Source organism: Plecotus auritus (genome assembly GCF_963455305.1).
Source record: "Plecotus auritus genome assembly, chromosome: 2".
Lineage (NCBI taxonomy): Eukaryota > Metazoa > Chordata > Mammalia > Chiroptera > Vespertilionidae > Plecotus > Plecotus auritus.
Window position 1 is genome coordinate 50591017 of NC_137771.1, and position 24455 is coordinate 50615471.

The window sequence follows — 24455 nt, forward strand, 5'->3', positions numbered from 1 at the left end:
AAAAACAGGATTAAGTCTCCAGCAAAGAGTGTAGCATTGGAGCTGTGCATTGATCCTTGAGAAGAAAGGATAGGGGTAGGGAGAGGAGATACTGGTAAAAACAGGTAATATGCTCCTTGAGACTGGATTGCCTTGCTTATAAGAAAGCCAATGAAAAACTCAGTTCCTCAGTCATGCTAGCCCCACTTAAAGTGCTCAATAGGCACATGTGGGTAGTAATTACAGTATTGGACAATACATGTAGAACATTCCATCATCACAGAAGGTTCTACTGGTCCAGACAGTACTTGGAACACAGTGGTTGCTCAATAAATATCAGCTGAGTGGAAGAGTTGATGGAACAAAAGCTCTTCTCAGTTGGTGAGTGATCTGGGTATTGGAGAGCTTCCATTTTCATGATGGCTTCTAAACAAATACTTCAGTGGAGGACTGTTTGTTCTAAGGGGGCACAATGAATTTTTATTGTTGGTCATGTTTTAGGAATTTCTGTTTCCTCATGGCCACTGTTCCTGCAATTAAGTAAACCTTTCTTTTTGACTATAGCAAATATGGTGAACTTTATATAACTCTGTGGTCCTGTTTGTTCTTCTTTCTTTTTCCAACAGGCCCCTCAACCTTTTAATTTCCCATTCAAAACCCCTTTGGGACCACACCTAGGAACATTTTGTCAAATGAGTTTGTGTTAGGGAAACAATGAGAGGGGTGTGTGTGTGTGTGTTGGTTGGTTGTGAGCAGATTTGGCAGTCAAGAGATTAGCAATCCACTTGCAGTGGTTTCCCGCGCAACCTGTGTGGATGACAAAAAGCTGCTTTTAATAATAGGAGTAAAAGTCACTTTTCTTCTTTTTTTTTTTTGGTATTTGCCTTTAGTTTGTATATTGTGTTTCTTATTTTTAAACTTCACTGATAATTGATTCATTTATTAGTCTCTAAACCAGGGGTGGGCAAACTTTTTGACTCGAGGGCCACAATGGGTTCTTAAACTGGATTGGAGGGCCGGAACAAAAGTATGGATGGAGTGTTTGTGTGAACTAATATAAATTCAAAGTAAAGGAGCGGAGGGGAGAGCAAGAGAACCCTCCGCTCTTTCGGCTCTGCGGGCCGGATAGAACAGCCGAATGGGCCATAGTTTGCCCACGGCTGCTCTAAACTAATAATCACATTATTTAAATCAGTGTCTTACATTGGAATCCTTCTCAGGTTACCAACAATGTTTATAGATGTTTACTAGAGGCCTGGTGCATGCAATTCATGCACGGGGGTGGGGGAGTGTATCCTTCAGCCCAGCCTGCACCCTCTCCAATCTGGGACCCATCAGGATCGGGCCTAAACGGGCAGTAGGACATACCTCTCACAATCCACGACTGCTGGCTCCCAACCTCTCTCCTGTCTGCCTGATTGCCCCTAATAGCTTCTACCTGCAAGACTGATCAACCCCTAACCACTCCCCTGCCAGCCTGATCAACACCTAGCTGCTCCCCTGCTGGCCTGATTGCCCCTAACTGCCCTCCCTTGCCAGCCTGGTTGCCCCCAACTGCCCTCCCCTGCAGGCCTGGTCCCCCCACTGCCCTCCCTTGCAGGCCTGGTCCCTCCCAACTGCCCTCCCCTGCTGTCCTGATTGCCCACAACTGCCCTCCCCTGCCGGCCATCTTGGGGTGGCCATCTTGTGTCCACATGGGGGCGGCCATCTTGTGTGTTGGAGTGACAGTCAATTTGCATATTACTCTTTTATTAGATAGGATTTGTGTCATCTCACATGTCTTACAATGTTCTCGGAGGGCTGATAGGACAGATATAATTCTGCCAACTTTGTGGGAAAACTTCAGAGCAGAGTATTTTGTGTGAGTGGCTCACTTCCAGTTACATAGCTTATAAGCAGGAAAATAGTGCTAGAACACAAGGGCTTCTGACTCTGACTCCTTTACACTCTGCTGCCTAATTTGCTTTGAAGGGAGACAAGATCAATAAGTAGTAGCAGATATAGACATCAATAAAAGCCAGTTTACCCAATACCCTTTTACAACCAAGTCATGAAGACTTATAAGAACATTAATATCATGAGCTGTGGTCTGATATATACTTTTTGCAGCTTACAGAACATGGCTCTGCTCCTTAGACTTACAAACTGCCTATGGAATGAACATTTTCTCTGTGCTGTTTGATTTCTATTGATAAGTAACCCAAAACTTTTGTTCTATAAGCCTGGACTGGAACTAGGACTTTCATAAATGCCTAGTCATAGGTCACCCTTTGTTCTTGTATCACAGCCCCACTTGCTGATCACCGAGACAGCCTACCATTGCTGAATTTTTCAGTTGTCCCCATCAATCAGAAATTGAATTTTTATTCCTATGGCCCAATGCAAAGGTTGCTCTTATAAATGAAAACTACCCATTTGCTTACCTTCTGGAAGGAGATATGTCTATGGATAAATCCATGTTAAAGGAACTTGAGAAACAGTGAATTTTGAGATTTGTGTTGCTAGCCTCTTAAATATATTTTATCATTCAACTAGTATAATATTATGAATATGTTCAAATAAGAAATACTCATAAACAGACTAATCAGCGATATATTAGATATGATTCCTTCATCTTTTTTCTTTTTCTTAAGTAAAGCTCTTTCATGTAACTTGAATGTAAGAATTGAAATATAATTATTTGCTCTCTAAAGGTACATTTATGAAGTTATTTAAATCACAAAACTCTAGACTAGGTCCTATGAGGTTAGAACTTTACTTACTAAGTTAAAACCCAGTTTTGCTTAGAGTTTTTCAAATGTTCTTGCTTCACAAAACTCTTAGTGTCTCAGTAACTTTTTTATGGCACTCCAAAAGAAATACCTCACATTCTGTTCATTACATAGTTAAATCCAAATGGCAAAATACATATCTTTGTTCTAACAGCCTAGTGTCTTTGGACATTACAGAACTTTTTAAACTTTGGAATCAGATTGGACACAGCCATTATCATTTTGTGTTCTACATTAATTTTTGCATGGTACTTGCATTTTAACAACAACTGGTAAAACTTAGCTTTTTAGGATGTCATGGAAAGGAATGATCTAAGGCTGAAGTTGTGAACTACCTCGAAGTAGTAGTTCACAGTGTCCAACAGATACAAATGGCATTTGGAACCTGATCCCTATTCTCATGTAAACTTGGCCATTATTTAACGTTATCATTTTCCTCACCTACAAAAAAGGATAATCAACTCTACACACAGAATATTGTAGGGACTAATTAGTGGAATCACTTGCATAATAAAAACTTGATACATGTTCAGTATTATTCAAGAAACATTTTGGCCTACTAATTAATAGTAAGAGTTACTGAGTAGTTGAAGATTTTATTTGCACTCAGCCTCCACGACTAAGTAACATGACAGTAGTTGTATTTGAAATAAAAGTTTAAATGAGTCAGAATATTTCAGAAGTTATTGGAAACCATAATTTAAGTGAAGGAACTATTAGGTTTAGATTTCAGTTTAAGTTTTACTACGCACTAGAAAAGTAACTTGGCCTCCCTTTCCTCATTTTCAAAATGGTGCAAATAGTATCATGATAGGTGTAGTATTAGATGTAATTTCCACTTTTCTGTAAAAGTAAAGGACACTCAATAAATGTGAGTTTTCTTTCTTCCTGTGTGTCAGAGATTGTTTTCCCAATGAGACTGAATTTTATGAGATGCTCAACCATTGAGCCACACTCGCTGGGCCAATCAACTTATTTTAAAAATGAGTACTTATTAACAGTTTTATTTGTTTCAATACAATTGTATTCTTTTCTTAAAACAGATTTATTTGTCTATAGATGGTACACAGTTTTGTAGATTCCCCAAATGGGTAGCTCTGGTTCTTAGAAAACAAGTTCCTTAATTTTTTCAATAAGAATTTTTTTCAATATGAATTACTGCCTCTTGCCAGACTCAAATCTCCCTTGTTTTAATTTAAGTTTTTAAATCTCACATTCCATCCTTGGACTTGAAAAGCAGCTCTTAAGCCTTCTTGGTATAATCTTAGCAATGATTGTATAAAGTGTGTCCATCTTGGTATAATGGTATTGGTGGAATGTTGTTTTAGTCAGATCTGCCTCTCTCTTCTTAACACTGTATTTATCTCTACAGAGCACAGTGCTCAGAATGGGATTCTGCAACAGGATGTGAGGTGGGCACACCAAAAGACAAGACTTACTTATGGAAAATAAATGGAAAGTAGGCAAGAAGTGATTGGTAAGGATAGGAAGCAGATATTTTAGGAATTCTCTTAAATTGGGACTCTTTAATAAGTCTAAAACTTAGTACTTGTTCAGCAATTTATTTTTGCATTTTTAAAAGAAATAGATAACTAGCTTTCTTTGTGGAATTATGTTCATGTTCCATGCCTAGAGATAAAAAACAATGGACTAATGTTTATCTGCAGTCACATATTCCATGTCATTCTCAGCATTTTTGTTTCTCTATCTTGAGATTTCTAGTTCTATTTAGGGATTATCCACAAATAAATAATGATTACATTAAAATCCACAGGGGAAGTGGGGAAGGAATGATGGAAAAGACAAATATCCATATCTTAATGGTAGTTGAACTTAGATGACTTCTGTATGACTTTATAATTTCCACTTTTCTGTAGTTTTAGATTTTCTTTGAAAAGTAAATGAGTATTTGTAATTCGAAACATGAGTTTGCATTTTATATAAATAAAGAAATCAAATGGATGCATCAAGTACTATGGTTAGTCTGTTTCTTCAAACTATTTTTATTTAGTCAAACACAATGCTGATCATCTTAATACAATGATATGTAATACTTCTGAGCACAAAATAGATACCTTAATAAAAATATAGAATAAAATCTTTTGTCAATCTCCTTTTTTCAATATGCAGCACAGAAGATAATAATAATAAAAGCAACAATAACAAAAGTGCTTAAAATGTATTACTATCTGAATGCTGATCATTTAATATTTTCTCTCTCTTCAGTCAGGAGATTGAAAAGTGCTTAAATATAATTAAGAAGAAGAGACAACAAACAGTATCCACACTTTGATTTTAAGTAGAAATTGTAAGTATTTTATGCTTTGTTTTTCAAAAAAATTACAATCAATACTATATATGATTGTTTTATTGTTATATAAGCTTTTAATAGATAATCTCTAACATATTATTTGGTGGCATACCCTCAGTTGATTAAAGATAGGTTTCCTCATTGTAAAACCAGAAATAGTAGTAATTGCCTATGTTAAGTGGAAATGTTAAAGTTCATAAAGCTTGAAAATCTTTTAGCAATAACATATATGCAGTTACAGTGATTACTCTTACATGATTGTCCCTGGTTTGAGAAAGAGTTTGCTTTGACATTTAATAATGAAGCCTTTTTGCACAATACTGCCTTGACTCAGCAGAGCTGCAATCAGGTGTAAAACACTTTGGCTTTTAAATATTAAAATATATTGGAGCAGATAGATGCCTAAAATATACTTTTATAACAGGAATAAAAAACAGGTTAATAAATCCACATTCATTTTATATTTGATGGCTAACTATATAAAGAGATTTTTAGTTATGGTCTGTCTCACATAGAAAGTCTTGTTTTCTAAATATAGACTTGATTTTAGAAGTAATTGCTTGCTCAACTCTGTTCTTTCTGGAAAACATTGCAAATAGTGTGTGTCTGCAAGTTAAAACCATATAATATAGCAGGCTGAAACTGAACAGAATTTGATTGCAGACCTGACTATATTTTTCTTGGTTTTGTCATCAGAAACATATCTTGCTAGAATGTGTTTAGGATTTTTTGAACAGTCCATGAAAGGTGACAGGGATGTTAATCTCCACTTCAGCCCTGGCAACTTCACTCAAGTCCTTGGCATTCAGAATCAGGAGATAAGCGGGCTTTTGTCCTGTTCCAGGGCTCACCACCACACTCAGAACTACACCTGTTAATCAGAAGTAAATAAAGTAATGTTGAATTTGTAAAAAAATGCCCAGGGATATAGATGAAATGTAACTGAAATAATATAGGAGATATTAAATTGACATAAAAAAAAAGGCAGCCTGGCCGGTGTGGGTCAGTGGTTGAGCATCAACCTATGAACCAGGAGGTGATGGTTCAAATCCCCAGTCAGGGCACATGCCCTGGTTGCAGGCTCAATCCCTAGTAGAGGGTGTGGAGGAGGCAGCTAATCAATGATTTTCTCTCATCATTGATGTTTCTATCCCTTTCTCCCTCTCCCTTCCTCTCTCTCTCTGAAATCAATAAAAACACATTTTTAATAAAAGAAAGAAAATGACAATATTTTGTTTTGACTCTTCCATCACCTCACTATGTGTCCACCCTGAAGGGGTCTTTTACTAGTAAAGTCTTCATGTTTCCTAGATTATAAACTCTAGAAAGCGAGTGACCATATCTGTCTTGCCTACTGTCATATCCTGAGAGCCTGCTACAATGATTAGAACATAGAAAGTGTTCATTAAATTTTTATTGAATGAATTGATCTGTACTCTTATTTGTAACATAGGATGTACCATCTGTTCTACCTACTGCAAAAAAAGTGTTGTGACAAAGAAAATGTATACTAAAAGACTTTGACAACAGTAACGTATATTATTTCTATAATTTCCAAGACCTAGCTGGAAACTTATGGCCTTCAAACAAAAGGAGAGCAAACCTTTTGCAGTTTTGACTGGATGGACTGTATGTGTAAACTCATTTCACATGAAATGGCTCCACAGTTCTTTATTTTTTCATTTCTCTGTGGTTTTCCATTATTTAATCCCAGCTGAGTAATAGTTAACTAAGACTGATGCTTTGTGGTTGAGTTGCTGTCTTATAGGCTGTATATCTGGTCTTTTTCTAGCCCCAGCTTACTAAAAGAAATAAACAAAACTAGAGCCACAAAGCCACAGTCTCATTCTCTTTGATCTGTTAGAATACTCAATTTCCCTTCTCAGAACTTCTTTTCTTTTTTATAAATGTATGTAGGTCAAGAAAGGCAAAAGCCTAGAATCCATGCTGTTCTTTCCTCCTCCTCCCCTCCCTCATCTAGAGCAGCATTGGTGTCCATCAGGACACCAGATGGTGCTTTACCATTTTTTCCACTAGTAATCAAGGCAAACTGACCACAAGATTACACTTATTTTCAAAGAAGTTTACATTCAGTAGTATTAAAGATCATTTCTGAACATTAGGGAAAAATTACTATGACTCCCCTCCTAGTGAACTAACTACATCAACTCCAGTAAGAAGAGAATGTTCAGACACATCCAATGCTTTCATTACCATCATCTTCCTCCAAGGCATCTGGGTGAGAAACAAAGATGGGTTCGGATGGATAGGAATCAGGTTCTTGCCATACCCAAGTTTCTTTAGTTTTGACATTCAACTTACAAAGCTGTTCATTAAGAAAGAAAAAATCAATCAATCAATCAATCAATCAATCAGTATGCTTTACTTGACTAGCATATGACTTAAAGTACTGCTCTAATATTAGTAAGATGGATTCATTACCCTGTCTGGAACAAAGTGGTTCAAGCCAAGTCCATATGTATAAGTATAAGGTTTCCCACCATACTTCTGGTAATTGATTTGAGGAAACTCAAACGCTACAAAATAGAGCACATGCTTAAGAAAACCCAGTTAATCTCTTTGAATGGAACATTTGTTCCCTCTCATGTGAGGTTTTCTTCTACATTATCTCACCTTGGCGAGGCCCTGCAAAGAGAACCTCAGGTTCCAGCCAGATGGTCTCGTCACTGCACAGAACTGCAGTGGCAGTGGTGTTGGGGAGTGTGACTAAATTCTTGCCTGTGTCAGCCTAAGAAAGAGGATAACAGAAACCTCAGCAAGCAAGAAAGGAAAACCAAGGAGCCATAAATCAAGGAAGGAGTCTTCCTGAGTTTTGTCTCCTGAGCTCTTTACTTAAGTTAACATGTAGGGAGGAACAGTACAGAAACTCTGGAAGGGGAGCACAGGAACATGACTGAGAAAGCTGTCTGGGCCTGTGTCAATGGGAAAGTCACACGACCTCTTAGGTCTTCAGTCTTCTTAACTGTGAAATGAGACTGTTCTCAAAGAAAAGGGCCTTTGAGGAAGGGCCTCTGGAAAAATACAAGCAAGTATTTCTCTGCAGAACAACAAAGACTTCACCTCTTAGGGATCCATTTACAGTGTTCATATCATTTATAGTTAGGGTATATTTTTATTTTGTTTAAAAAATATTGTGCATTTATGTTGTTAAAAAGAAGAAAATAGGAAAACTACCAGACTAGATGTTTTCTAAGATTTCTTTTCACTCCCCAATCCCCAATGCATGTGATATTTATGAAAGGAATGGATACCACAAGCCCTTTCTAAGAATATATTCATTTAGTAATACCTGTATCAAATACTTGAGTACATGTATTGTGCTAGGCTCTATTCTAGGCATTCGGGATATTTCAGAGAATTAAGTCCCTTCCTCATGAAGCTTACATTCCAGTTTGGGGACATAGACAATAAATATAATTAATAGACAAAGTGGGTAATATGTCATAAATATGGGGAGAAAAATTAGAGCAGAGTAAGGGGGGAATCAGAAGTGTGAAAGGCAGGTGAGTTGTAATTTTAATAGGTAGTCAGGGTGGGCCTCATTGAAAAGGTGACACTTGAGACAAAAATGGTAGGAGGTGCTCTGGCTGTTCTGTTGAGACTTGGGAGGAGGGGGGATGCAAGAGTGGACTTGGAAACCAGTTTGTTTTGTGGTAGTCTGGTCAAAAGAAAACAATGGTTCAAGCTAGGCTAGTAACACTGGAGTCATGGAAGGTTGAGTCTAGAGGATTTCCTAATATATGGGAGATAGGGTGGAAGAGGCATGAAATTAATAGAGGAGTCAAGCATGCCTCCGACATATTTGGCCTGAACAATTAAAGGTTGTCACAAAAGGGTGGGCTTCTGAAGGTGGGGTGAATTTTTTGGTGGGGAAGAGGAGAAATTTAGGTTTTATCTTATTAAGTTTGCTATGTCTGTTGGACATCCAAATGGAAACATGGAATTGGCAGTAGCATATATGAGTTGAAAGGAAAGTTGAGTTGAAAGGAAAGTTAAAAAAGTAATTTTGAACTGCTTTAAAGCATGAGTCTTTACAAAGGGAGTGAATGTACAAATAAAAGGTAGAACAAAAGGCTGAGTTCTGGTGCCCTCCAACATTAAGAGGTCTTGGTGGGGGCAAGAGGAGTCAAGAGAAAGATTTTGTAAGAGGGCAAAATAATAGTATGACATACGAGTAATCTAATGAAGAAGGGAGAAGAGTGATGCTATAGGAAAGAGGGGGAGTAATGTCCTTGAGTGGGTGAGGGAGGATGGGAACAACTAGTTCTGGATAAGACGATGGATAACTTCAGTATGAACACAGATGCTGGTGGGTGGGTAGATGTCGTGGCAGAAGTCTACATTCTTTTCTGATTTCTTTCACTCATTTCAGTGAAATAGGAAGCAGAGCCATCAGCTGAGTATGAGTGTGGAGGTGGGAGGTGTTAGAAGTTTGAGGGGAGGAGCGTTTGAAATATTTAACTAGGAAAGTGGTAGAGTAAATGAAGTTGGGAAATTTAGTGGTAAGATTTGTGGTCATGTATTTAAAAACGAACTGATAAACACGATGGTGTGTTTTCAGCACTTAATTTCAGCCTCAGAGGCATAAGCATGGAGTGGGTGGGGTGTTTAATTTAACTAGGGTTGTGGTTCTGACAAATGAGTTTGATAAAATAAGGAAGAGACACAAGAAATAATGATCTATACAGGAGGATGCTTATAATTATTGACCATGGAATTTTAATTGAATGAGAATACTTGTCTTTCTCTGACTGCTTACTTCACTTAGCATAAGGATAAGTCCTCAAGGGAGTGAAGGATTATAAGAAGGTAGGAGATTGAAGGTTCCTGGTGAGAATTGCAGTAGAGCAAGTGATCTTGAAAGAGGTGGTAGTCAGAATGGGTCACGCATGAATTTAAAATTATGGATGAAACACGCAGAAGTAATTGGTAATGCCAATGTCAAAGCCATAAGAATGAGTGGCTGAGACAGAATGGAAGATAGGATCAATGGAAGAGGTCAAGGAACTGAAAGTCCAGATTGTTGGAGGAATCACTTCTGATGTGTATCTTGAAATCCCTGAGAGTCAGGAGTAGATCTGTGACATTAAATCAGAAGTAAGAGAGAGTGGTGGTTAGTAGATGACAGCAATAATGAGAAGTGCATATATATATACACACCACTTGGCTACATAATGAGCTAAAATGAATTTAAAAATGGGGAGATTTTAGCCTGGCCAATGTAGCTCAGTGGTTGAGCGTGGACCTATGAACCAGAAGGTCACAGTTTGATAGTCTGATTCCCGGTCAGGAGCAGGGCACATGCCTGGCTCATCCCTGGTAGGGGGCATGCAGGAGGCAGATGATCAATTATTCCCTCTCATTATTGATAGTTTCTATATATCTCCCCCTATTTCTTCCTCTCTGAAATCAATAAAAACATATTTTTTAAAAATTGGGAGATTTTAAGGGTAGAGGGAAGAAACAATGGTCCAAAAGCAGCAAAGTAGAACAAAGAGGACTCTCACTCCAATTTCACACTCCATGGTGCAAGGGTTGAAGGAGAAACCACCTCCCCTGGAAATTGCTGCTGAGGAGAACAGTGTCCTTGGGAATCAGATCTTTGCAAAGATAGAAGGTGGAGGGAACATTTGAGAAGAGGATTGTGATGTATTATGAATTAAGAGGAAATGGTGGAGGATTTTCAGGATAGGGAAGGGGATGAAAGATGAGGAGCAAACAGGGTATGGATTTTGTGTAATATTCTGGTTATATCTGAAATCTACGTAGAGGATAGTTACCTTGTCAATATTCAAAGGAAGTACATATCTTCTAACTTCAGGCTGGGGAGCCTTGCTGGCATTTTTCTTCACCTCTTCCCAGTTCTCACGTAAATTGGCTAAGTATAAGTAATTATAAACAAATTCAAACCTGCAAAAATAAGAAGTCAAAAACATGAGCACACATAATTACAAATAATTTTAGAGAGACATTCAATCTATTTAAAAGCCTGCCTGTTCTTTATTTCCCAACCTGGATACTGCTAGTGACCCAGGTATATTAAAGCCATTTCTTTCTGCCCACACAAGATGGGGGGAAAAAGAAACTTGCCTCATGGATATATTTAAATAACAGCAACCTTTGACACTTTCTGTTCTGCTTCTCAATAACCATCTATCTGTGACTTTAGGGACTACTGTCTCTAGTGATCTGGCTAATTTGAAGAAAGCATACCTCTTTCTCCCAAACCCGGGACAGGTGGAGTTCAAGGTCCCCTAAAAAATCTTGTCAAGTTTAAGTGAAGTTGAGTTTAAGTTAACTTATCAGTTCACAGGTCTGGTTCATGGACCTGATTCATTTTAAATCATTAACCATGGTTTTGATGTTCAGTTTGTGTTTCTGGTTACCTAAACTATCTATAGCTTTTTTCAATGATCTCTTGAAACTTAAGCATACTTCTCACTTTTTAGAATGTAATTTAGGTTAATGATTGAGAGGAGCATCTTTGAAAAAAAATGGCCCCTAATTTCCAGGAGCAACTAGAGATGTAACATTTATCCACTGTTCTTTCTTACCCTTTCCAGCAACAGAGATCCACAATCAGAAACTCATTGTCTTCATAGGTATTGATGTGGTGGAAAAGGTTAAAAGGAGATGTCCTGTATTTGTTATTGAGATACTTTCTTCTTTTTTTGTCAGCAACGTGAAGCCAAACCTTGAAAATGAGAAAAATACTTTGATGCATTTAAAAAGGAAAAAAGTGTGCATTATGAAGCACCCCTTCTTCAGCATCATAAACCCAACAAATAAATGTAAGACTTACACCCATCGTTTCATTGGACTCAAAACAATCCATGTAGTTGGCTCCCCAAAGACTCCATGAAGAGAGGAATTTGAACAGGTTAATTTTGACGGGTGTCTCCACAAAAACAATATAGTTGGGAGTCAAGCCAAAACTGTTCAGAAACACAAATGGACTTGTGAGTGCGACAGGCATATTTGCAGACCACAAAGAAATGTGTATACATGAGTATGCTCAGTTACTGGAATAGACAGTGCCTATGTGAAATTAATTATGTTTAAATTTAGGTTTCTTCAAGATAATGTAATCAGGATTGGTATAAAAGATAGGCAAAGCAGATATTTAAAATTAAGTTTTCCTGAAGTTTCAGAGAAACACTTCAAGTTACCTATGGACGTAAGATGGCTTGAATCGTTCACTGCAGGGGAATTGTACAACGACCTCTGACTTGCTTATTGGATCTTCCTTGTCTGAAATAAAGTGGTTTTAAAAGGCTTTGGAACAGCCAGCCTTTCTTTTTCTTTTTTAAACATACAAAGCACGTAGAACATCTTATGCAAGTAAAGAAATACATTTTCAGATCTTGATTTTTCAGAGCTTATGTGCATTTTCTTAGTCATTGGCATTTCTTAGCGAAATTTCATGTGAAGCTGCAATCGCTCAGGAAAATCCAAATAGCAGCGGTTTGGGAAAGTGCACTTCCACAGTGTCGTGGCAGGCAGAGCACAGTGGAGTCACATCTTACACCTGGAGGTGGGTTCTAAGTCAGGGGACTAAGGCACAACTTTAGCATGGTCACAGCCTTTCACAATACTGCCTACAGACTGCAGAATATCCCGGATTGTGTCAATAGCCTGGTGCAGTAATTCTTATGCACATTAAAGTTCACTTACTACTAAGTCAGTAGTCTTCAAACCCTTACTGTATATCAAAATTGTATAAAGCGTTTCTTAGAAAAGTTAGTGGGGCCCCACTCCCAGAATTATTCAGTTAATTTGAGTGGGACTTAAGATTCATATTTCTAACAGGTTCCCAGGTGGTGGTGCTGGTAGGACTACACTTTTAGAATTATCTAAGCAATACTAAACAAAAATCCATATATATTAAAATAATTCTGTCATCAAGATGGTTACCAAATTTCTGACAATGAATGAAAGATGAATGGAAAATTCTAAAGAGTACTCTCTCTTCTCTTTTAATATTCTTTAGCTATTATATTAACACTAGAGGCCTGTTGCATGATATTTGTGCAAGAATAGGCCTTCCTTCCCCTGGCTTTGCTCCTGACTGCCTGGGAGCCTGCAAATCCTGGCTCCCGGGCCACCCAGGAGCTTGCAAGTCCTTGCTCCTGGCCAGAGCACCACTCCTGTAGCTCCCTCCGCCGCCACCCCCTCCCCCTCATAGCAGGAGTCCCACCCCTCCTGGCCACTCTGCGCCTGCATATGCAAATTAACCCACCATCTTTGTAGGGTTAATTTGCATACTCACTCCTGATTGGCTGTGGATTTAGCAGAGGTACGGTCAATTTACATGTTTGTCTATTATTAAGTAAGACTAATAGCCCTGTGCACGAATCCATGTGCCAGTAGCTTGCCAGTAGCTCACTGTTGCCCTCCAGTAGCTCTCTGCCTGCTGCCCCGCCCTTCTGTAGCTCCCCCTCCCCCCTTTCCCCACCTCCCCTCATAGCTTGCTGCCCTGCCCCTCAGCTTGCTGCCTCACCCTCCTGCTGATCCGTGACCTGGTCGTAACATGGTTGGTCATTACACTTCACGGCGTAATGACCATTTGCATATTACATCTTTATTATATAGGATGAGTTAATAGGTTTGTTTGTAGTCTTGTGAGTTAAACATACACAAAATAGTACATTCTCATATATAGTGTATGTTATTATGCAGATGCATATGTTTGAATAAAAATTTAATTTCAGATGGCACATGAATAAATCCCTAATAAATGTTTGCTACACTTGATTCCAAATCTTATATAACCAAGTCTGCATATACACTACATCTTTGATACATTGCAGAAATAGAATTTGGCCATTTGCTTTCTATATTTTCAAGTTGTCATTTCCTGCTACTGTGCCCTTAGTGAGGGCAGTTGTCCTGAAATCGGAGTGTAATTTAACTGCATATTGTGCTACTAGAGGCCTGGTGCACAAAATTAATGCATGGAGGTGTGTGTCCCTCAGCCCAGCCTGCACCCTCTCCAATATGGGACCCCTTGAGGGATGTCCGACTGCCCGTTTAGGCCCGATCCAGGTAGGATCAGGCCTAAACAGGCAGTTGGACATCCCTCTCATAATCCAGGACTGCTGGCTTTAAACTGTTCACCTGCCTGCCTTTCTGATTGCCCCTAACCACTTCTGCCTGCCAGCCTGATCACCCCCTAACCACTCCCCTGCCAGCCTAATTGATGCCTAACTGCTTTCCTGCCAGCCTGATTGCCCCTAACTGCCCTCCCCTGCAGACCTGGTCCCCCCAACTGCCCTCCCCTGCAGGCCTGGTCACCCCTAACTGTCCTTCCCTGCAGGCCCAGTTGCCCCCAACTTCCCTCCTCTGCAGGCCCAGTCCCCCCAACTACCCTCCCCTGCAGGCTTGATTGCCCCCAACTGCTCTCCCTTGCAGGCCTGGTCCCTCCCAATTGCCCTCTCCTGCTGACCTGATTGCCTACAACTGCCCTCCCTTGCAGGCCTGATCCCTCCCAACTGCTCTCCCCTGCTGGCCATCTTGTGTCCACATGGGGGCAGGATCTTTGACCACATAGGGGCAGCCATCTTGTGTGTTGGAGTGATGGTCAATTTGCATATTACTATTTTATTAGATAGGATAGAGGCCTTATGCATGGGTGGGGGCCGGCTGGTTTGCCCTGAAGGGTGTCTCGGATCAGGGTGGGGGCTCCCTTGGGGTGTGGGGTGGCCTGGGTGAGGGGCTGTGGTGGTTTGCAGGCTGGCCACGCCCCCCGGCAACCCAAGCGGAGGCCCTGGTATCTGGGATTTATTTATCTTCTATAATTGAAACTTTGTAGCCTTGAGCAGAGCCAAGCCTCCTGCTCGCTCTGTGGCCACAGCCATTTTTGTTGGGATTTATTTAACTTTTATAATTGAAAATTTGTAGCCTTAAGCGGAGGCCAAGGCAGGCCTGTGCTGCAGAAAGCTTGGCTTCCTCCATTGCTGGGGAAACCCAAGCCTCCTGCTCTCTTCGTGGCCACAGCCATCTTGGTTGGGTTAATTTTCATACTCTCTTCTGATTGGCTGGTGGGCATGGCTTGTGGGTGTAGCAGAGTGATGGTTAATTTGCATATTACTCTTTTATTAGATAAGATTCTGACATTTTGATCTGGCATTCAGTATTTCCAGTAACTTTCATACAATACAGATACTTGTTTTAAGAAGAATCAAATTGGTAAACTGACCTGCTTGTAGTGGAGGGATCTTCACAATATTGTAGGCAATTGAAAAATGTTTCCCGAAGCAGTTACCAATGTTGTAAACAGTGCCATCACTTTCAATGTGGGGGTGAGCTGTGGCTCCATTGACGGAGACATAGTTGCAAAGATCAACCTATGGAGGCAGAGCAAATGTCATCCATGTTAAGAGAAAGATTATGTTACACCTTTGGTCCCTAGTTCCAACCTCATCATTACTGCTTGCACCCTCATCCTAAGTGCACTTCCTCTTTCCTTCTATCTCTCTGGGTCCTACCCTCTCTGAAGTCTGCTTGAATTCCCATCTTCAGTGCAGAGCTCTCCTCTGATCCCCATGCTGACCCCACGAGCCTCTAAAATCTTGGAGTTCTCCCTGGTTGTGCTCTTTAATTGATGTATACCATACACGGCTCCAGTTAGTTATTTTCCTTTTGCACATGCAGGTTGTCCTCAAACAATGATAAATGTGAATCCTGGGATTTCTTTATAGCCCCCTTCATTGTATTAGATGAATTGTATGAAATTGCTGATATTTAATAATTCTAATTTTATAAAAATAGCAATTTTGTATGGTACAACCTAAATCTAAAATCCAGGGTATTGCACAGAGTATGGAACTGGAATTGGAAGGGACCTCAGGATTCATCTAGTATAGAAAGTCTTAACCTAAATAGATATAGGTTATTGTCATTTCCCGTTATTGTGTCCTTGGCCATTGGTAGGGTAGGGGTGAGGGCAGTTGTCCTGAAATCGGAGAGTAATTTAACTGCATATTGTGCTATTCTGACATTTTGATCTGGCATCCAGTATTTCCAGTAACCACGAACCACGAACCTCCTGGAATTAAATGCAAATATTTTTGGAGAGAGGATTTACACTTTAATTCAATTTGGAGTCTTATAAGAAATCCAGAGCCACAAATACAGCACAAAACTCTCAATTTACAGGAGAGACTGAGGTCCCAGAGAGGTCAAGTGACTTGTTCAAGGACACAGAGCCACATGTTGGCAAAATCAGCCCTAGAATTTCTAGCTGGGACCTGCTCAGTAAAGATTTATTGAATGAATAATTGATGGAGTATATATTTACCTAACCAATTTTATTCTATTTGATTAGGAGAATATGTTTTAAAATATAGGGAGTTTTTAACATCTTTACTTCAATAATAGCTGAGACATTCATTCATTCATTCACCATTCATTAAATACTCTTTGAGCTTCTGTTATATACCAGGCACTGTGTCAGGATCTAGAAAAACAGAGATGGTCTATGCTTTCAAGGACTTCAGTCTAGACTTTTGCTGTCCAATATTGTAGCCACATGTAATAATTTAAATATAAATTAATTATAATTAGATAAAACTTCAAATTCAGTCCCTCAGTCACATTAGCCACTTTTAAGTGCACAAAGCACTTGGACAATGCAGACCCAGAATCTGCCTTCACTGCAGAAAGTTGTATTTGACAGCACTGTGTTGGAATAATAAGCTGGCATACAGACCGTGCTGTAAGTGGAAAATGGTATCTGTAGGGAAAGGCCATCTGGCCCAGCCAAACCAGGAGGTTAGGCAGGGCTTCCAAATAATGTTTGAAAGATGAATAAAAGTGATTCAGGTGGACAAGCATGACAGTGTGTTCCAGGGAGCAAGAACCCCAATGTGCAGGCCCAGAGTTGTGAAACAGCATGTGCTGTTTGGGGACTACTAGTTGTTCAACATGTAGTCATGAAGGGCATGCATGGAGGAGGGGAAATCAGCATGGGCCAGCCACAAAGGCCCTTGTTTGGATTTTATCTTGGAAACTATGCGTGCCCTAGATGGAGTAACACATTCATACTTGCATTTTAGAAAAAAAAAAAAATGCTTCTGCTGAAGTAAGGAAGTTGTTTTTAAGAAATCAGGCAGGAAGGAAAGGCACTGATTAGGAGGCTATTTCAGTAATAGTAAACAAAACTTCAACTTCTAAAACTTAAATTTTTACATGAAGTCAGGATACAACACTATTCCCAATGGAACCTGACCTCTAACAAAGTCTATTCTGGAGCCATATCATGAACTTCATATTTCCAGTTAAATGACCATGACAGTTGGAATACATACATATTCACTATCAGAGTCCCCTCCAGTTCTTATCTAAGTGATCTACACTCAGGTGGTTATAAACATACATCAAAAACAAGAAAGAGCCATTGAGAGTAAGTTAAGCCTTAGTAAATATTCTGTTGGGAGTTATTAACCAGCTTGTGACATTGAGATCCAGGGTTGGAACTATTTTTCCTTTCTATTCTTACTACACTAAATTTCTGGTCTTGAATTCCACCTAACTGGTCTCCTAGCTCCCTTATCTCTCTTGCCCTCCCATATAGCTTATACATGGCAGATTAAATATCCCAAAACACAGGCCTGATTATATCACTTCTCTGTGCAAAACTTTCAGTAGCTTCATAACTTACTACATATTTTTGTTCATTATTCAAACTTTTAGTTTTACCCTACCCTTGACATTGCATGTTCTTCACTAGTTCTTAACTGAAAGTGATACTGCCCCCTAGGGGGAGAATTAGAAATGTTGAGGAACATTTGGGTTTTCACATTGATTTACGACATGACTGGTATTCAGTGGATGGGACCAGGAATGCCAAACCTTTGCAATGTGTGGGGACAGACCCCACAATGATGAATTATCTCCCACCAATGCCACTAGCTCCTCCATTGAGAAATACTGCCAATCTAGTCAAATAAATTATTCTTTCATTTCCATGAACATATCCTCTCTTTTCCTACCTCTATGCCTTTGATTATGTTACTCCCTTTACCTGAAATGTTCTTTTTCCAAATTCACTGAAGTTTCTCCCCTTTAACTTCTAACTTAAATGCAAGCCTTTTTAATCTTCCTTGATCTGCACCACCTTATATCCTCCAACCACTGCCAGAAGTAATCTCTTTCTTCTCCCTGCTTTCATGGAAGGTTTTCCTTCTCCTAAAGGACTCATCACATTATGTGTCCTATTAGAGTTAAGTAGCATATTTGTTTGATTTCTCCAACAAGATGGTAAACTTTCTAAAGACAAGAACAATGCCTTCAAATAGTTAATCTTAAAAATATTGTTTGAAAATGTGGGTCTATTTTATTGAATGCTGCATTGAGATTGTCTAAGTTGTCAGCAAAATTTGTCTCTACTCTTGCTGATATTTTTCTCTATGCTATTTCATTTAAAATATAGCTTCATTTCTAATAAGAAGTATCTATAAGGGGCAAATAGGTGCGACATACTTGTCTATAATCACGAATAGCAGGGTTTTCAATATTAATAGCTATAATTTTTTTGAACACCCAATGCCAGGTCCATGCTAGCCTATAAAAGCCAGTAAGGGCAGGGACCATGCTGTTTCACACATTGATGTATCTGCACCCAGCATATGTTTTGGTACATGTTAGGGACTGAAAAATAGTGTCCCACGAATGAATGAATGAATGTTAGGCATTTTATACAGTTTTATTTCAACCCATATAAAAAGTTTTTCAAATGTCATAGATAAAGAAATAAACGTTTGCCCTATGTCACATAGCTAGTAGTTGATGACAAAGCAAGAATTTGAAAATTTGTCTGGCTTTCTTTCTTTGAAAAATATATTTTTTTATTGATTTCAGAGAGGAAGAGAGAGGGAGAGAGAGAGAAACATCAATGATGAAAGAGAACCATTGATTGGCTGCCTCCTGCAAACCCCCTACTGGGGATCAAGCCCGAAGCCTGGGCATACGCTCTAACTAGGAACTGAACCATGACCTTCTGGTTCATAGGTCAACACCTAACCGCTGAGCAACACCAGCCAGGCAAGCGCTCATGTTCTTTCTACCAAATTGCACAGTTGATTTAATTTTAACTCTAAGCTGCAATTCTAAATTCTTGAGCAGTGTCACCTGAGCACTGTATCCTACCTGTTTAATTGTCTCCAAGGTCTCAGGATTAATCTTTGTGATGAAGTTGGTCTCTGTGCAGGCATAGTAATCTTCCCCCACTGGGTAGATATTAACAAGGGCATTGTCAGTAATCTCTACTCCTCGAAAGTAAGAAAAAAACCTGCAGAAGCAAATGGGGTTTTTTTTTGGTCTAGTAACTTTTAAACCTGGGAGAAAAGGGACTAGTGTAAAATGCCTTTAATAACATGCAGTTAGGTTTCAGTAACCTGGAAAATATGTTCTTGCAGGGATCTGGGAAAGCACAGGTGCCAAATTCTGTTATGACGATCCTTTTCTCAGTCATTGCCCGAACGTAAGCATCAGTGCGGATGAACCTGAAGGACATTAAAGCATGGGAAAGGGTCATAGACAGGGGCAATCAATGTGGTCCAGGTGGATCTTAGAATGGTCATTCTGTCCTTACAGAGTCAGAATAATAAATCCACAACATAAGGAATGGAGAGTATTGTCAGGTCACTTTCTCCTAGGGACCAAAGGAGAAAGAGACAATGTGCCATGAGCTTACATTTATGTCTTACAAATCTCACAGTGACAGATGCAGAACTCACGGCTCAGAGAAGTTAAGTGATTGGCATTTGTGGCAGAGCTGGGTTACAATTCAAGTTGGCCAGATCTGGAAAACATGCATTTTCCTTATCACACCATGCAGCTTCCATGGTAGCTGACATAAGACCTATGATGTCCTGTAGCCTATAACCCATCAACCTACACTTAGTGGGAAATACAGGGCATGGTATGCTGAATTATATTCCTTTCGAACTATTTCTTGTCCCTCTTACGTTTTTCTTCGATTTTAAAGTTTATGTTGCTACTTTTAAAATTTGGGATCCCTTCAATCCAGTCTCTTGCACAGGCAGACCTCCTGAACCATATCCCAGACTAGATGGCATACAGTGCCTAGGATTTCTCTTGTGGAGAGCCAATTAAAATCTAATTTTACCCTTCCTCCAATCCATTTAGTAAGTGTTTAAAATTTCATAGATAAGGAAACAAAGTCATGAAAAGGAAAAAAAGACCAAGGTCTTTAGAAGGCACATGAAAGCTTTGTCTGACCTCCAAAGCATGCTTTTTCATAGATAAATTTTGCTTGACCTGATCAGTATCTCTTTTATTACAGTCCAAGTCATTCTAACTACTTTAAAACCTCCATTTACTCTCCCTTTTGATGTCTCTTTAGAATGCCTGATGTCTGTGATTATCAACAAAGCCACTAACAGGTGAGAATATTAAAGCATAAGGCAAATTATTTATTGTGGTGTTAATGGGTGCTTCCTGGAGTGATGGCTTAGGCCAGGGGTGGGGAACATCTGGCCCATGGGCTATATAAGGCCCACGAAATCCTTTGGTCTGGCCCTGCCAAGGCATTAGGGATGAGTTAATTAAATGTTTGACCAAATAGAGCAGGCTAATTTTTTAAATACAGGTTTTTTTTTAATTGATTTCAGAGAGGAAAGGAGAGGGAGAGAGAGATAGAAACATCAGTGAGAGAGAATTATTGATCAGCTGCCTCCACAGGCTAATTTCTAAATTGATACTTTTGTATAGCCTGCAAATGATGTTATAAATATCTAAATGGCCCTTGGCAGAAAAAGGCTCCCCACCCCTGGCTTAGGCTGTCAAGCCTTAGCAACTATCTCCTATTTTTAGAAAACTTCTCTTTTTTGTATCATCACCACATATTTGGTCCCTACCTCCTTTGTGAAACCCCTCTCTCCTTCCCTGTGGCCTTTTTGATGATAAAAAAAAAAAAGGCGGGGGGGGGGGCGAGGAGTAAAGAGAGCCGATGTTCTAATAATAATAACTATAATAATGTTATCACTGAATACTCCTATGTGCTAGGCACGGTGTTCTTATTTACTCCTTGTAATGAACCCTGGAGTAGATTCTATGCTCTCCCATTTTAGAGATGACAAAACCAAGAGTTAGATATTAACATCTTGCCAATGGTTTTAAAAAGTAGATACAGGATTTGAAGCCAGACATGTTGAACCCCCAAAGGCCTAGTTCTTAGTTTCTTCTTTATCCCATAGCACAGCTCCCAGGTGTCCATGCAGATGCATTGGCCCAAGTGGATTCTGAGAGAAAGTGAGTATATAGGTCCCCTTTTGGGTTTAGGAGGTTGAAAAGCCCAAGGGAGGAGGAGCTGAGTTAGGCCCCACCCTTAGCAGGGGGATTGGGGCTTAGCATTCCTTTACCTTCTGTGGTATGTGACATGTCCTTCTTTAAAGTCAAACTTGTGCAGGAGGGCTTGCCCATCAAACAGGTGGTAAAATGGCTCAGATCCAACTTCAAAGAGTCCTGGCCCACATCGGAGGAGGCTGCCTGTGAGCCAGAAGGGGATCCTGCCTGTGACGGATGAATGGGAGACACAGAACATTGCTTCTTTCTCCTGCCCTTGGCTGGGCTGTCCCAGGTCAGGCACAGGGATTATATTAGCAGCCTCATTGGTCAGTGGTTCTTTATAAAGCTGGCAGTGATTTTCATTCCCAGCTCTCAGGCGGGGCAGCACTTAGGAAACGCCTGTGGATCAATTTTCTTTTCTCTAGGAGACCAAGTAGGAGAGAATGTGGCAATGCCTCAGAGTTTGGGTAACTGGTTGGAAGGAGACAGGGAAAAGCATCTTGAGGGAAATGGGAATCTCTACCTAACAGATTCCCCCAGATACCAATACATGTACCTTTTCCCAACATCTCACTTTTAAGAATTTCAAATTTCTTTTTTTAAAAAATATATTTCTTTATTGATTTCAGAGAGGAAGGGAGAGGGATAGAGAGATAGAAACATCAATGATGAGAGAGAATCATTGATCGGCTGCCTCCTGCATGCTCCCTATTGGGGATCGAGCCCACAACCTGGGCATGTGCCCCTGGCCGGAATCGAACAGTCCGCAGGCCGACGCTCTATCCACTGAGCCAAACCGGCTAGGGCAAATTTCAAATTTCTTGATATAATTTGATACAGTAGGGGTAGGAAGGATGGATTAAGAGCAGAGATCAAAACACTAAAAATGATGGGCCTATAGAAAAAATTATTTAAATGCTACAACAAGTATATTGGCCTTTTAAAATCTAGAGCTATATTCTTTCCAGGGTATGTGCTACTGTCCAGGCGAAGGCCAACCTGCTGTAGCAAAAACTGCACAGGGCTGGGGTTAGGGACCTGGATTCTGGTTCAGGGTTTGCCAGGTGACATCTCCAGGCCTCAGTGTCCTCATCCGCACACCAGGGCCACACAAGAAAGACCTCAAGGCCTTTCAGTTTAACCAATTACACTTGTGCCCTTTTATCCCTTGAAAAGTGCAGTGTTTGGCAGTGTTTGCTTAATCCTTACCAATGTTTTTTTTGTTTTGTTTTGTTTTGTAACAAACAAATTATTTTCTGCAGCTCAATCTTAGCAACCTATTTGATAAAGATTTATATTTCTGGTAAAATTTTTAAGAAGGTGTGGCTCAACTTAAAGGCGCAGCGCTAATATAATTGCTAGAACCTAAATTGTTAGCATCAGAATCTAGTTTAGAGTGTTTGGCTCATTCCTTCTAATTTACAGAAGAGGAAACTGGGAGAAAAGAGACTTGCCCAAGCTTTGGCCCTTCCCATGACACCATGTCCAAGCAAGTATGCTGTATGGGTTATATAATATCTTAGCTAGTGATAACAACAGTACTAACTACCACCTGTTGATGACTCTGTTTCGGATACTGGGTGAATCTTTCTATTTACACTAGCTCATTTCATCTTTACAACACCCCCATGAGGTAAAATTTGGTCTTTGGTCGGTGAGAGAATTGAGGCTCAGAAAGTTTAAGTAAGCTGTAGGATCCACAGCTACTAAAATGATAGAGCTGCCATTAGTGCCTACATTTGCCTGACTCCAGAACCAAGACTCTTCCAATATAATGGATTTAAAACCTACCACCTGTTAATGTAGTATTTCCAGATGCTTGTCAGCAGGTCCTCACTTACCCAGACACTGACGGAGCAGATATTTACAGGGCCTTTACTATCTGCCAGGCACTAAGCCAGGTACTGACGATTTAAAAATGACAAAGGTGTAGTCCTAATCCTCAAGGAATTCCAGTTCGGTAGCATTTTTTTTCTACATTAGAGAAATAAATAAAAGGTAAGTGAGAAGAAATGGATTCTGGGTATAGAATTCTTGAACCTCCAGATTCCCTTCTGTAGCCCTTAGGGGTGGCTGTAAGGAGAGGTGCCAATGAATAAGAAGGGAGAGAAGAGAGATCTTGAAAAAAAGAGAGGAGGACTCCAAGATCAGTGAGACCCACCTGTAACATGAGCTGCGACTGGCGAGGAGAGTTCCTCCACAGTTTCATACAGTTTCTTGTAACCACCGGCAGGATGCTCAACTCTGAAATGAGGCATCACAAGGAAGAAGCCCATGTGAATACGCAAAGAAGTCCATGGAGGCAGTAGCAGGGTTCGGGGACAAACGGTGCTCTCTGGCCCAAGGCCAATTCACCCTACCAGTCCAGCTCCTGCCAAAGGAGCACACAGTGCTTGGGGGATAAAAACATGCGCAGGTTTGCAAGAGGGGCCCAGGTCAGCGCTCCTTCCTTAATGTTCGGAGAAATGACCTCCTTTTTAATGTCACAGTGGATTTAGTCCTGCCCTCTGCAGTTTTCCCATAGTTCTGAAGTTAAATCAACCAAACCTGCTGTTGTCACTTCTCTTCCTAACAGCGTCCTTCCCATGCAGTTACGCTGCCCCGTTGATACTCTCAGCTTACTCCATCTTGATTCTCCTGCCTCACAGTCTCATCTCTCTCCCTCCTATGCGTTTAGAGAAGACAGCTTTTTGGGTCAGTACCTCATCCTTTGTTCTTCACCTGTATTATACCAACATCTCTTACTGTCATCTCAGGTCTTCACAAATCTCCAAGAGCTTTTAAGAAAAATACTCCAAGTACTTTTAAATAAATAGTTTTATATTTTTGCTTATTTTCTGCCTCCTCACTTTGGCTCCATTGTATAACTTCTTAAAGTGGGAGTTCTGACCAGCTCCCTAATAACTAATGATAGTTATCTTTTATTAAGCACTTACTATGTGCTATGCACCATTAAAAACCACTTTGTATGTTATTAGCACATTTAAATCTCACAACAACACAATGGGGTAAGTACTATTGTTATATGCATCTTATATATGGAGAAACCTAGACTTTAATAT

General features: G+C 39.9%; 1 protein-coding gene across 1 annotated transcript; it reads right to left on the reverse strand.

The window, feature by feature from the left end:
- Positions 1 to 4743: 4743 nt before the first annotated feature.
- RPE65 (retinoid isomerohydrolase RPE65) lies at positions 4744 to 23616 on the reverse strand. Its single transcript, XM_080654283.1, has 13 exons — positions 23555 to 23616; positions 21468 to 21618; positions 19479 to 19586; positions 19231 to 19372; positions 15281 to 15428; positions 12252 to 12333; positions 11885 to 12017; positions 11637 to 11776; positions 10863 to 10992; positions 7696 to 7810; positions 7504 to 7598; positions 7276 to 7387; positions 4744 to 5932 (listed from the first exon to the last, which is right to left on the reverse strand). The coding sequence occupies exons 3-13, from the start codon at positions 19553 to 19555 to the stop codon at positions 5781 to 5783; spliced, it is 1326 nt and encodes a 441-aa protein (XP_080510409.1). The 5' UTR covers positions 19556 to 19586; positions 21468 to 21618; positions 23555 to 23616; the 3' UTR covers positions 4744 to 5780.
- Positions 23617 to 24455: the final 839 nt, after the last annotated feature.